The 14,739-nt window shown below is 44.8% G+C and overlaps 1 protein-coding gene across 2 annotated transcripts in view; it reads left to right on the plus strand.

The window, feature by feature from the left end:
- The window catches only part of CFAP57 (cilia and flagella associated protein 57), a 70,332-nt gene that overhangs the window by 54,027 nt on the left and 1,566 nt on the right, over positions 1-14,739 (plus strand). For both annotated transcript variants that reach the window (XM_032877500.1, XM_032877499.1), the window contains exon 22: positions 6,290-6,422. In XM_032877500.1, coding sequence (XP_032733391.1) covers positions 6,290-6,422 — 133 coding nt within the window. The remainder of the gene's footprint in view (positions 1-6,289; positions 6,423-14,739) is intronic.

Here is a 14,739-nt window from a genome sequence, read left to right on the forward strand (position 1 = left end):
CTGCCTAGGTGAGCAGAGCGCATCCCGATTCAGGCCAGACCCAGGCGTGGCGGGTCTCTGGCCCCATCCTACAGCGGGGCCCCTGCCTCAAATCACCCCACCCTGTCAAACCACTGCCTTTCTCCTGGGCCACCAAAGCAGTCGAAACCCAGAGAGAGGAGTGCATTCCATTGATGGGACTGTTTGGGTACCAACAGCAGAGACACAGAGCCTGGCTAAGATCTCAAGGCCCCCAGGCACCGAGCCCCCACTGGGTTCTGGAATGCAGTGGGCTGGGCAGTGGGACCAGGACCACTATAGGAGCAGTGGGCATTTGGGGATGTTGCTGAGCCTTCACCTGTGTCCTGCCACCAGTGCACAGGCCTGAAGGACCCTCCAGGGTTGGGGTGCCCCTCTCCATGCCAAATGGATTTGGTGAAAGCAAACGTCAGTCGTAGGAGAAGAAGGAAAGGGAATGGAAAGACCACAGGCTAGCCCAATGGTACAAGCATCAGCATGAGGCCACTCAGGACAGGCACAGGTCTTCTTTTGCTCCCTGGGACCCCAGAGGGCTCCTGGCCACGTCTGCTAGGCAGGGTGAGAGGGTGGAGGGAGCAAGGAGACACAAGCAGGGCTCCTGCCCAGCCCTGCCCTGCCCCTGCCTGATGGCTGGCAGAGGGAGCAGTCATCCAGGGGAAATCCCTGGAACAGTGCTTTCTTGAGCAGCTTTGCAAATCTGTGTGCTGTGGCACCCAGTGGATCCGTAAATGTTTCCTCAGAGTGGAGCCGAGAGGCAGGGTTCTGGGGCCCTACCCCTTCACCTGGGTAATGCCTTGCTTACAGTAGGCTCAGGTATCAGATTTGGTTTGGAAGAAAGGAAAGGAGGGCGGGAGAGGGAAAGAAGAGAAAAGAAAGGAAGTGAGAGAAAAAGGAAGAAAAACTTTTAAAGCACGGTTTTCAGTTATAAAAGTGGTTTCCTTCTTTGCTATTCAGCTGAAGGAGAGGGAACAGGCTAGGACCTGGCAAGGTGCCAGGGCAGCAGAAATGAGAGTCTGTCTAAACCTGGGTTATCCTGCACCAGCCACATTTCCTGGGAGAACTGGGGGAAATTCCTTCTCTTCTCCAGGGGCCTTCTTCTCTTTCTGTAAGATGGGGAAGAAAGTATCTACCTCAGCGAGTTACCATGGGAACTGAATGAGATTAACCACCATAAAGCACGAGGCCATGGCTGGGACAGGACAGGTGCTCCCAAATGCCCTCTCCCTTCTGGTCCTCTCACCAAAAGACCTACTCACCAACCAAGGCAAAAGTCAATGGAAGAGCTTGGAAGGACATCCCAGCAAGGACCAGGGCTGCCTGTGGACTGTGGACGTGATTGGGGTGGGGGGGGGGAGGGTGACCAGACATGTCCCAGACTCCCCAGCAGGTGGCCAGCCCTTCTCCCTCCTCCCACCACCACCCCCCACCCCCACCTTGCCGGCCACCTTGCTCTGCGTCCTTGGGTGCCAAGGCCCTGGCACTTCAGTCCAAAAAAGCAAGGAAGGTCAGGGCAGAACCCCAGAAAATGAGGTCACTGTCTCATTTATATGTTGAGACAGGAGCTCAGGGCCTCTGCACTGGCTCTCTGGCATGCTTGCAGAGAGGAAGGTAAGAGCCGCTTTGAATACAAACAACTAGGGCAACACATTTTATTCATTCAGGGCACAATTCTGAGGGCTTCTTGCAAGCCAAGCTCCTTGCCAGGCCGTGGAATATTCTGAGATGAATGGGATAGTATGCCTACCCTCCACAGTTCCTGGTAGGAAACTTAAACCAGATACAGACAATCCCTGCTCAGGACAGTGTATCCAGTGCCGTGGGCCTGTCGGAGGGGCGGCCTTCAGGGCCCAGAAGAGGCCCTCAAGCTGGGCCTCAAAAGGGAGTAGAGGTGGTCAGGGAGCAAGTGGAGGAAGAGACTTTCGGGCAGAGAGAACACCTGAGAACGGGCCTGCAGAGAAGAGCGAGGTGTCTGTGGTATTTGGGGGCCCAGGAGTCCACAGACCTTCATCACAGAATTCCAGGGACAAGGAGAACAAAGCCCGCTGGAAAGCAAGTAGCTTAGGGTCCCTTGCCAGAGCTTTCCTGGCCACACCAAGAAGCATAATGGTCCTCTTAGAAGCAGGTGCCACCCAAGGTTGAAGCAGGGAGGGGTGTTTTCTGTTGAAACGATCACCTCAGTTGGCAGGGGTGGAAAGGTGGGTGGCGGAAACCCCCATGAGAAGATGGCTGCCTATTAAGGGGAGAGGAGAAGGCCTTGGAAGGGGCTAAGTTGTGATATCAAAATACAATTCAGCATAGAAATGATGAAACGTCAGGTCGGATGTGAGAGAAGGGTTAAGAGAGGAGCAGAGAGATGCCTCGTCCATGCATTTAGGCGATGGCGATCCCACCAGCGGTGGTGGGTTCTGGAGAGACGCCAAGGACTGAGGGCTCCCAGCATGCTGCCTGCACTTCCCACACTGCCAGGCGCGGCCATATTCTTTAAGGTGTCAACATAGGGAAGACCGGTAGGGGGTGCTATAGGCATTCCCTTCCTTCTCGCTTCTGGGCTGAAGGCTCTGTCTGGGTCAGTCCCCGCCCCTCCACCAAAGGCAGTCCTGGACAGCGGAGTGTAGCCCCTTTGTTTAGAAGGTTTTCTATAGAAATGGACTTTAGCATTCTCCCAGCTGGTCATACATACCCCAAAACCTGACACTTGATGGACCCCAGGCCACATTTTTTGCTGCAGCAGAGGAGCTGGGGGGGTGGGGGGTACTGGAGGACTGGAGGGGCTTTTGAAGGTGGTGTTGACTGAGGAGGGACCAGGAACCGAAGATCAGCAAACCTGTCACGTCCACATGTTAAGCTCACACAGCTACCCAAAAGCATATACAGCTGACCTCAGTGTGACCTCTGGACTCCTGAGAACACAGACCACGCGAGAAAGCGCTGTTTAAGGAACCAAACTTGTACATTTAGGGGACTTCCATGGCTGACCACATACTATGTGAGGTGTTAGAATGGGGTGACGTCAATGAGAGATGGAAAGTAGACTCTGGGAGGCAATGGTCCTAGAGGCCGATGCAGCTAGATTCAAATCCCAGCTCTACCACTGTGTGCTGCCATGGCCTCAGTTTGCTCAAATGGAAATGAGTCTAATAATAACTTCTTATGTCATAAGGTGCTTGTGGGGTTTAAATGAGTTACTGTATACAAAATGTTTGATGTGCTGCAGGGATCCAAGCAGCGCCTGAAGTTATGATTACTCTTATTGTCGCCTGAAGTTATGATTACTCTTATTGTCGTCGTCGTCATCATCATTTCGTGCCTCAAATCCTGCAGGCCTGAAACACTCTTCCCTGCCCCCCACCTCCCCAGGGAGCCTTTCTCACACTGGGTGAGTGTCGCTCTTCAGACTCCCATGGCATCTCTAAGCACTGGATCCAAGCTGGACCTCCTGTGATCGCCACAATGACCAGTGCATAGTAGGCTTCCAGGAACTGGTTCTTAGGTGATTTTTATGCATGAGTAAGTGAATGAATGAATGAACAAATGAATGAACAGAACCGGGAACTGGGTCGCATCAAGTCATGGGTCTTGATCACACTCTAATAGGGACTGGGTCACATCTGGAGGCCCATTTAGGTGGCAGGTGTCATGGAGGTGTCCGAAGCAGGCAGTCACATCAAAAAGTACCAGGAGCCAGAAGCCCCAACCATGGTAGCAGGGTTTTCAAGGGCAGAGGGATGGGGAGACACCAGGGCAAGTACTCCGCCTGGGGTCATCGTGGTAGTAAAGCGGAGAGAGGCTGAGAGCTGGTTGGGAATCACAGCAGGAAGGTGAACACGAGATCCAGGGGAGGCACAAAATTGATAGGACTTAGTGACAGAATGGATGGAGATGAGCAAGGAGTACCTTAAGATACAGCTGGAGAAGGCAGGCCAAATGGTACCTTCAGCGGTCTCTAATCTTCATTCTGGTTATTGTTACTTTATTGAAGGAGGCAAGCGAAGGGACGCTAAGTGACACCCATGAAGAGGGGAGTGGAACGAGCCCCTGAGCCAGAGCAGGTTTGCCCCAGTTCCCTGAATCTCCCCTAAATCTCTCTTCTGCTGGTCTCCCCGGTCCAACCTTTACCCCCTAGTTTGTAATTTCCTTGTTAGGAAAAATCTCGACTTCACCTTGATATCTGCTGCATTCGTTATTCATTTGCTACCCATCCCACAAATATTTATCGAGCGCCTCTTACACGCAAGGCAGAGTCCAAGGTCTTAGAACCAAACACATACATATTTAATTGAGCACATCACAATAGAAAGTCAGCAGTGGAGGAAGGTTCCAGGGGAGGAAACTGGTAGCGAGTTTTGTTGGAGAGCATCTGGAAAGGAAATGTGGGAGATTCATCACTAAGGCCTGGGTTGCTTACAAGAGTAAAAGATCAGCCAGAGAAATCTGCTGACTTTGTAGGGAAAAAAGCACAAAGCCCAGCCTGAAAACAAGGGATCAGCAATAATTGGGCATGGCGTCCGATAGAATTTTTTTTAATGAATGCTGAAATTAGGTGATATACTAAAAACCTGTAAGTGTGTCTGACAGGCTCAGATAAAGAGGCTCTGGAGGGAAAGAATATGTCAGGATGTCTCCAGGCACTTGGGCTCTGCAGGCATATCCCCCCAACAGAGAAGTGGTTGTCATGCCTCACAGACTATAGTGCTTGGGGTCACCCTGTTCTCTGTTCCACTATGGGAAGTGTCCCAAGTGGTGGTGGTCCCTAACACAGATCTGTTTTATGGAGATCCGGCCTGCATTTGCCCTTTCTTTGGTACTCTGACCCTCGAGGACTTTGCTCCCCACGGAAGGTCTGGCCCTCATGCTGGCGGCAGCATCTCTGAGGAGCCAGTTCAAAATGCAGAATCCCAGGACCAGCCCCAGGCTGACTGAGTCAGAAGCCACATTGAACAGGATCCTTAGGTGATTCCTTTGCACTGTCACATGAGAAGCAGTCTCATGTGCTTGGGGACAAGCCAAGCACAGAATACACTAACCAGTCCCTCTCTGGACCCATGGTGACAGGGACACCTCCACGGAGGCACCCTCAGTGCCCTCAGGCTGAGTGTGAGAAGGAAGGCAGAGATTTGAGGTGTGGGAAGGGAAGACAGAAGTGACTGCTTGGTTCCAGGTGCAGAGCCCCCACCATGGGCCCCCCGCACTTTGTGTCCGGCGATATAGAACGGCTGCAAGTCCTGCCCACGCCAGCCATGTCTTATTTCTGTGTCTTTCTCTTGCTGTTCCAGTTGTGTGTGACCCCTCTCACACACATCCCTTTCCCCTTTCCTTCGTAACTCCTTGCAGCCTCAGCCCAGGGATCAGTTCCTAGGAATCCACCCTGGTCATTCAGGCAGGGCTAAGTGCCTTTCCTCTGTGCCCCACCCCTCCATGACAGCAAGGTGACCACCACGCTCAGTTACACCCAGATCCCCCACTAAACCCTCACCTATTCAAGGGCAGAGGCCAGGTCTTACTTTCTATATTCCTCAGGATTAGCACAGTGCCTGGTCCATAGTAAGTACTCAAGTAAGTATTGGATGGATGGATGGATGGATGGATGGATGGATGGATATTTGTCAAACAAAAATAAGAGAAGTGAACTGTCACTGGGTATAGCAAATGTTCATTATTCATTTATTTTCTGTGCTCCTCACTAAACAATATGCTGCTGAGGGCAGAAACCATTTCTCATTTCTGTCTGTATCCCAGGGCCATACCAGATACCATATAAAGGTAGGTTCAACAAATAAATGGGGAAAAGTGAATAAAATATAGCACAGTACTTAAGATCTCAGAGCTCTGGAGCCGGACTGTCACAGTCATTCTGCCACTTGCTGTTTATGTAATCTGGACAAGTGACATAACCTCTTTATGCCTCAGTTTCCTCTACTATAAAATTGTGATTAAAATAGAATTTCCTCATAGGATTATTGTAGTACATAACACATTCAATTCATATGGAATGCTTAGAAAAGCATTGTTGTTGATGCTGGAAAGGGTCTGGTTGCTTGGGACTGGTACACTCTATCTGTAGCTTATGTTGCCAGAGTCCACCTGAAGGCAAATCAGCTGGTGCCTCAAAGAGGCTGATGCATGAGCTAGGATGAGGACTCGTACCCAGTAGAGGAATCTGGGTCCAGGCCCAATCCTGTCTGTTTCACACGCCCTCAGCCCTAGGCCAGGGCAGGCCCTGTGCCCACTGATCACTCATCCATCCATACTCATTCTCTCTTCTCTTCTACAGGAAAATGTCTCCCTGATCAAGGAAATTAATGAGCTCCGCAGGGAGCTCAAGTTCACCCGCTCCCAAGTCTATGACCTTGAAGCAGCTCTGAAACTGACCAAGAAATTTCGACCACAAGATGTTCCAGAGACAGGTAATATCACCAGTGGCCAAAGGGGATGAGCACTGGGATCAAGGAACCAATGGCAGCCACAAGGAGGTCTCCCTTTGTCTTCCAAGGCTGCCTTTCCTGATTCTTCCTGCATCAGGTCACATCTACCCCATGGTCTTCTGGGAACCTCTGCATGCTGTACACCTGCTATCCAAAGGATCTATGAGGCACTTGCCACATGCAAACATGTGCGGGACCAAAATCCTTGGCATTAGCTATAGTTTTAGAATTCAGAATCTTTCTGATTTTAGAAAGAGTGTACTATATACTGCATATTACATAACATCCCTAGAGGAGTCTGAGGCAGGGTCCTGAAATCAAACACATTTGTATTTCTGTAGTGAGACATGAATATTCACACTGAACTTCATAAATTTTAAAATACTTACATTTTTAGAGCTTTTGGCACTTTAGGATTGAGGATAAGGGATTGTAGACCCGTGCAATTAAAATAAAGACAAAAAGAAAGATTAGAAATATTCAAATGGAAAGGGGAAAGAATGACATTGAAATAGTAAATGAGTTAGTTACTGCAATTATATCCTACAGTTCTTCTGAATTTCTGACAGCCAAGGCAAAAAGAGAAACAGAGAAACACGATAGTTTACATAGTCCTCATTTATGGCAAAAAGAAGGTTTGGAGGCTTTTTTCCTAGGGAAACAAACCTTTCCCTGGTTCTAAATTTTGTAAGAAACTTAACACATGGATCCTTATGAAAGGGCTGTTAAATAACACAGTTGATAGCCTTTAACTGTATGTCTTCAGACTATTAAAAAACACCCTTCAGGTATCCATTTCTTATCTGGACAGTCAATAAAGATGGAGAGTATAAGGCATTTCCATGGAAAATTAAGTCAGTGTGGTTTGAGTATATTGTTTTCTGGTGGTTTACGTTCAGGAATAGAGCTTAGAAGCCTTGATGAATGGAAACCTGCCATTGGCCGTGGATTGAGTCTTTCCAGTATCAGTCGTCTCATGTGCTATGGTCACTTAAGAGGTTATCATTGGGAGAAGGTGACTGAAGTACACACAGGAAGTCTCTGTAATTTGTTGGGACTCTTAAGCTATTACAAAATTATATATATAATTGTGACAACACAATACAATTATATATATAATTGTACCTTTTTCATTAGAGTCTAGGAGTTGATGCAAGAGGGAACTCTAAGTAGTAACAATGTTAGGTCTAAAGAACTGACACAAGAGCACAGTATGTGGGATGCCTGGGTGGCTCAGTGGGTTAAGCCCCTGCCTTTGGCTCAGGTCATGGTCTCAGAGTCCTGGGATCGAGCCCCACATCGGGCGCTCTGCTCAGCAGGGAGCCTGCTTCCCCCTCTCTCTCTCTGCCTACTTGTGATCTGTCTGTCAAATAAATAAATAAAATCTTTAAAAAAATAAAATAAGAAATTTTTAAAAAGAGCACGGTGAGTGTTAGAAAGATTAAGATACCTGACTTCTTGGAGATGCAGGGGAAGTGTAGATGTGCCTGTGAACAACCGCGAAGCCTCCCTTTAAAAATGTTTCAAATATGCCCAAGTGTCCTAGCAAGTAATCAGCTGAGACCGCCTCAGGATACTGTATGATATAGTCAAGTTCTTCTTATTACTATTGTTCAAACTGTCAGGCATATTTAAAAAATGGAAGAAAAGTCTAATGAATTCCCATGAATCTATTCCCTGACTTCAACGAGTATCAGTTCCTGTCACTCTTGCTTCATCAGTATCCATAGCCCCAGTTATTTCCTCTCCCATCAATATGGATTATTTAAAAACAAACCCAACATCGGGTCATTTGTGTGCTATAGTTTTACTCAAGGAAGATTTCATTTGTAACAGTTGACAGATACTCCAACTGTCTGCTTTGATCATGAAGAACCTAAGTCTGACTTCTAATTTTGAACATGGGGCCACCAAGATAAGTTAGCTCAAAATATATATCCTCAAGTTGTATAAGATTGACCAATTCAGTTGGTTTTTAAAAAGTTTTTATCTGGGGGTGCCTGGGTAGCTCAGTCAGTTAAGCATCTAACTCTTGATTCAGCTCAGATCATGATCTCAGAGTCATGAGATAGACCTCTGTGTTGGTCTCCAGGCTCAGCCTGAGTTTTCCTCCCTCTGCCCCCCACTGCCCTGTAAAATAAACAAATAAATCTTAAAAAAAAATTCTTCATCTGAACAGGACAGGTTGCCATCCCCAAACCACTATTTTATATTTAGCAGCATTTATATTAAGTTTTCATTCACAGAACAATTAACTAACAGGTCTAATAGACACACCTACATGTTTTTCAATTATTAAAACCATATAATTAGAACTTCCAAATAAAGATGGCTAATTAGAAACCTACTAAAATGACATAAATAAACCAGCAGATCAAAGAAAACAAAGAAAGAGACACAAAATTTTGAAAGCTGGAAAACGGAAAGATAAGTGGTAACTGACTTCAGAGACTCCTAGGCCAGAAGTGGGGAATCTAGAAGAAACCTAATGTACATCACAGAACGCCCTCAAGGTTCAGGAATTAGCTGAAGCACGTATATCAGGAGGTAGGGGTGAAGGTGGGGCTAAAAACAAGGGAAAGTCTTTAAGAAGCTGTTCAATCTACGTTGTAGCCAATACAATGGCTAAAATTAGATGGATCATGAATGAAATTCCCAAAGACCAGAGAACAAAGGAAAAATCCTACAAACTTCTAAAGAACATGGGGGAGGTTTCATGCAAAAGATCAAAAATCCCAATTGCAGGATACAAAATCAACAGAAAATCAGTTGCATTTTTATACACTAACAATGAGCAAAAATGGAATTAAGAAAATAATTGCATTTATAATAAATCAAAAAGAACAAATACTCAGGAATAAACTTAACTATGCCGGCAAAAAAATGTATACATCGAAAACTATAAAACGTTGTTGAAAAAAATTAAGACATCAATAAATGGGAAAATATCTTATGTTTGTACTAACAGTACAATCCCTGTCAAAAATCTCAATTCAATTATTTTTTTTTACAGAAATAGAAAATCTATTCCAAAATTCACATGGAATCTCAAGATATCCCAAATAGCAAAAACAATCTTGGAAAAGAAGAACAAAATTAGAGGTGTCACATTCTAATTTCACACACTTACTGATTTCAAAACTTACTGCAAAGCTATAGTAATCAAAACAGTGTGGTACTGGCATAAAGACAGACATACAGACCGATGGAATTGGGTAGAGAGCCCAGAAATAAACCTTCACATATATTGTCAAATGATTTTCAACATAGGTGCCAATATCATTCAATGGGGAAAGGACAATATTTTTAGCAAATGGTGCTGGGAAAACTATGCCCACATATAAAAGAATGAAGTTGGACCCTTACCTTACATCATATACAAAAATTAACTTAAAATAGACCAAGGACCTAAATGTCAGAGCTAAAACTATAAAACTCATAGAAGAAATAAAGGAAAAAAGCTTTTATGACTTTGGATATGGTAATGATTTCTTAGAAATGACATCAAAAGCACAGGCAACAAAAGGAAAATAAACTGGACTACATCAAAATTTAAAACTTTCATGTATCAAAGAACACTTTCAGTAAGAGTGAAAAAACAATCCATACAATGGGAGAAAAATATTTGCAAGTCATATATCTGATAAGCAACTGAGATCCGGAATAAATAAAAAACTCCTACAACTCGCCAACAACCAAAAAGAAATTTTTGATGAACAGAAGACTTGCACAGACACTTATCCAAAGAAAATACACAAATGTCTAATGAGCATATGAAAAGATACTCAATAGAAATATGCAGTTTTTGTTTGTTTTGAGAAAGAATGCACATGCGTGTGCACACATGTGCACAAGCAGAAGGGGAGGAGCAGAGGGAGAGAGAGAATCTTAAGCAGGCTCTATGCCCAGCACGGAGTCCAGAACAGGGCTCGATCTCATGACCCTGCGATCATGACCTGGAGCCGAAATCAAGTCAGATGCTTAACCAACTGAGCCACCCAAGCACCACAGAAATATGCAGATTGAAACCACAGTGAGGTACTACTTCATGCCCATTATGGTCACTATTATCAAATAATAACAACAACATCAACAAACCCTATAAGTGTTGGTGAATATGTAGATAGGAAAAGGAAGGAAGGGAAGGAACGAAGAAGGAAGAAATGGAGTCAGATCAATACAGAATGAATTGGAAAAGTATATGCTAACTAGAGGAGGAAACCTACCTTACAGAGGGAGATAGGTGAGATAACTATCTATCATTCTTGGCTCTGGATGAAGGAAAGAAGAAACAAGAGAAAAGATCTCTCCCTGAGAACGTCTAACCAAAAGTCCATACTCGGGCAGGTTTAAGTCCAGAATTTACAGTTAATTTGTGGCTCAAAGCAACCTTGGCTGAAGATTTCGTTTCACTGGCAGTGTGTCCAGGTCCCAAGCAGAAGCAAATGCAGATTTGCTAAGGAAGAATACATTTTAAACCCGGTTGTCAAATAATTCCTATAGATAACTTTCTAAGGAACATGAACTCACAATCAAAAAATCACTAAATACAGGAGGAAATAAATCACCACGAGTGAAAAATGACAAAAACATCAATCTACAGAATAAAATCAACAAAGACTGTGGATAGTAGGATTATTAAAATAAGAATATTTAATATATTTAAAGAAATAGAAACTTGGAAATAAGACAAAATAAGAGTTTTCCAAAATTGACTAGGTAGATTTAGAAAAAGAGCCAAAAACACTCCTAGAAATGAAAACTATAGGTTGCAAATTAGACTCAATGGACAGACTGAACAATGGGTTAGAGGTCTCTGAAAGGAGACTTCGTGAACTGAAGGAATGAAGAAATTACCCAGACTGTAGCCCAAAGGGACCAAGGTGTAATAAGAAACAAAGAAGATGGGATGGGATAACCCAGCTTATGTCTAACTGAAGTTTGAGAAAGAGAGAATGAGGAGAGGAGACATTATGATAAAGAATAGCTGAAAGTTTTTCTGAATTGATGACAGATGCCAATCATGAGGTCCAGGAAGCCCAGGGGAGCTCAAGCTGGATAAATAAAAAGAAATCTATACCTAGTCTGCAGAAAACCAAAGACAGAGTTGTTAAAAGCAGCCAGAGAACAGAGAGACTGCGTTTAAAGGAGTAACAATTCAACAGATATCTGACTTCCCAAGAGCAGCAGTGTAAACCACATAGAAATTCTGAAATAGAGTCTTCAAAGTGCCAAGAGGTAATAACTGTCCCCTGGAGTTATGTAACTGGTGAAACACAAGAAAAAAAAAATTTTACAAACAAAACCAGAATTTGTCACCAACCTCATTAAAGGAACTGTCACAGAATGTATGTCAGGAAGAAAAATTATTCCAGAGGGAAGTCTGACAATTGTATAAAACAATACTAACAATGTCTAAATTGTGGATCACAATACCAAGACAGAACTAAAATACTGAGCATTTAACCAGGGGGATCAAAGCTAAAGCATTCTAAGTCTTGTATTGTTTTGCAAGAAGGTAAAGGTATTGATTTGTTTTGGACTCTAAGTTAAATATGCTTCTTAAACTTTTGAGGATAACTATTAAAAAAGAAAGAGTATGTATACCTTATAAACCAGTAAAGGGGAAAACCCCTAAATTTTGAAAAGGCCAAGAAAGAAAAGGAAAAAAGTGACACCAACATAAATGCAAATAAAACAGTAGAAATAAATGCAAATGTATTGTAGTCACATTCTTATTTCCCATCATTTAAAATCAGAACTTAATCTCCCAAAAGAAGCTTGCAGGCAGGGTGCAGAGAGGAGACTGCCCAGGTCTTGGTAGATGGCAGGATCAGAGCAGAGCATGGACTAAGGACATGGGGGATACGAGGAGCAAGGTGGGGAATGGGGCCAGGAGGAGAGCACTGACTTGGCCCAATCATGGAGGAAAAGGACAGGAAATAAGGTTTACACACCCACGGCACATGAAGAAGGACCATCAAAGGGGGACTCTGTAAGACTGAACCAAACTCTGATGAGCAGGCATGTCACTATCAAGGAATGAGAGAGAATTGGGGAGTGAAGAGAAGAAACAGGATAAGCCCAGCCCATGCCCTCAAGAAGCTCACAGACCAAGGAAGGAGACAGAGGGGGAAACATTGGGCCCACGTGAACTGCTCTCAGGAGGCAGGGCTGCACCCCTGGGAACATTAATGGACAATGTCACCCAGGCCAGGGATATTTCAGGAAACAACTGCTTCTGGGGGCCAGCCACCAGCCAGCAGCTGTGTCAACCTGAGCTGTCTTATAACGCTGCAGTGTCTGATTTCCCCCTATGCCAATTAGGATACTCCTTATCCATTATCTCTCACTGCCAAACCTCTGAGGTTCACTGACATCACCCAGTGATTGCAGAACCTAGAGGAGCTTAAAGCTACAATCTGCATCAAGATCCTTACAGCACCTGGTGAGGCACTGAGATAAAGAGAGGATGGTATGGCCAGTGGCAGGGCAGAGTCGGGAAAATTCCAAGTGCTGGAATATTTCCAGGCTCGGTCTGGTACGTATCTCCAGGACTGTGGCTTCACAAACGCAGGTTGGATCTCTCTGGGCAACGAGACAATAACTAAGTATGAAAGCCAGTGGGGAGGGCACAAAGTTTAGTCCAAAGACTATGCTGGTAACCAGGAAAGAGGAAGTAGCTAAGGGAGCAGGTGGAGAGGCAAACCAAAACTAGGCAGAGGCAAGTGACACAGGTGCTTGGGCTTGTCGGTTTAGGTATGCTGTACCTCCCCAAGGGTGCTGCTCTCCCCAGAGCCAGGCCACAGCTTGACCAAAAGGATGGTTATCAGGGGCAACCTGTAGCAGCAGGAGGAGGAAGCATCAAGAGCTAGAGAAAGAAGAAATACTAAAAGATCAAGAGCCTAGATATTGCCAAAAAAGAAGAAGAGTTGAGGAGTAAAGGCAAGAAGAGAATGGCCTAGATTTCTCTAAGGAAGAATGGGATGAGTCAAGCACTCTTAATGCTGGCTCCGTCTTCAGACCAGTTAGAAGCGTAAGGCAAGGCTGGCCTCTGGGCATTGCTGACAACTTGGTCCTTGCAATACTGTCTTCCAACATGGATTCTTTTCTAGAGTTAACTTCTGAGGTACAGGGAAGTGTTGGCAGTGGGTAGGAAAGAGACCACACTTCTGCTGAGAGGAGCTTGACTGGGAGCTGGAGACACAGATTGTCAGCGAAGTAGATGTCAATGTCATCTGTGAAGAGTTGGGGAGAAGATGGATTTGGCAATAATTTCTTGGATGTGACACCAAAAACACAAGCCACAAAAGAAAAAATAACTACGTAAAAATTTAAACTCACATGTATCAATGGACACAATCAGCAGAGTCAATGGGCACCCTTGGGATGGGAGAAAATATTTGCAAATCACATATGTGGTAAGGGGTTATGGCCAGAATATGTAATAAACTCCTGCAACTCAACAGCAATAACAAAACAACCAGGTTGAAACATGGGCAAAGGACTTGAATAGACATTTCTCCACAGAAGATGCACAAATAGCCAAGAAGCACATGAAAAGATGCTCAACATCACTCATCATCAGGGAAATGAAATCAAAACCACGATGAGGAGCACCTGGGTGGCTCAGGTGGTTAAGCAGCTGCCTTCGGCTCAGGTCATGAACCCAGAGTCCTGGGATGGAATCCCACATTGGGCTCCTTGCTCAGTGGGAGCCTGCTTCTCCCTCTCCTTCTACTGCTCCCCCTGCTTGTGCTCTCTCCCTCTCTCTGTCAAATAAATGGTAAAAATCTTTGAAAAAAAAGAAAAGAGAAAACCTGAACTTTAAAAAAAAAAAAAAACATGATGAGATGCCACCTCACATGTTTTAGGATAGCTGCTCTCAAACCAATGGAGAAGCATTGGTGAGGATCTGGAGAAACAGGAACCTTAGCGCACTATTGGTGGGCACGTAAAATGGCGCAGCCACACAACATGGCAGTTTCTCAAAACGTTGAAAACAGAATTACCATATGACCTAGAAACCACTTCTGGGTATATACCCAAAAGAACTGACAGCAGGTTATTTGTAACCCCATGGTGATAGCAACATTATTCGCAGTGGCCGAAATGCAGAAGCAACCCAATGTCTATCATTGGATGAAGGGATAAACAAAATGTAATACATACATGCAATAAAATATTCTTCAGCCTGAAAGAGAAATGATTTTGACACATGTTGCAACACAGATGAACCCTGAGGACATCAGGCTTCATGAAATAAGCCAGACACACAAAAAAACATACACTGTGTGAT

The sequence above is a fragment of the Lontra canadensis genome, unplaced genomic scaffold (genome assembly GCF_010015895.1).
Source record: "Lontra canadensis isolate GAN:19392208 unplaced genomic scaffold, GSC_riverotter_1.0 scaffold60, whole genome shotgun sequence".
In the NCBI taxonomy this organism is placed as follows: domain Eukaryota; kingdom Metazoa; phylum Chordata; class Mammalia; order Carnivora; family Mustelidae; genus Lontra; species Lontra canadensis.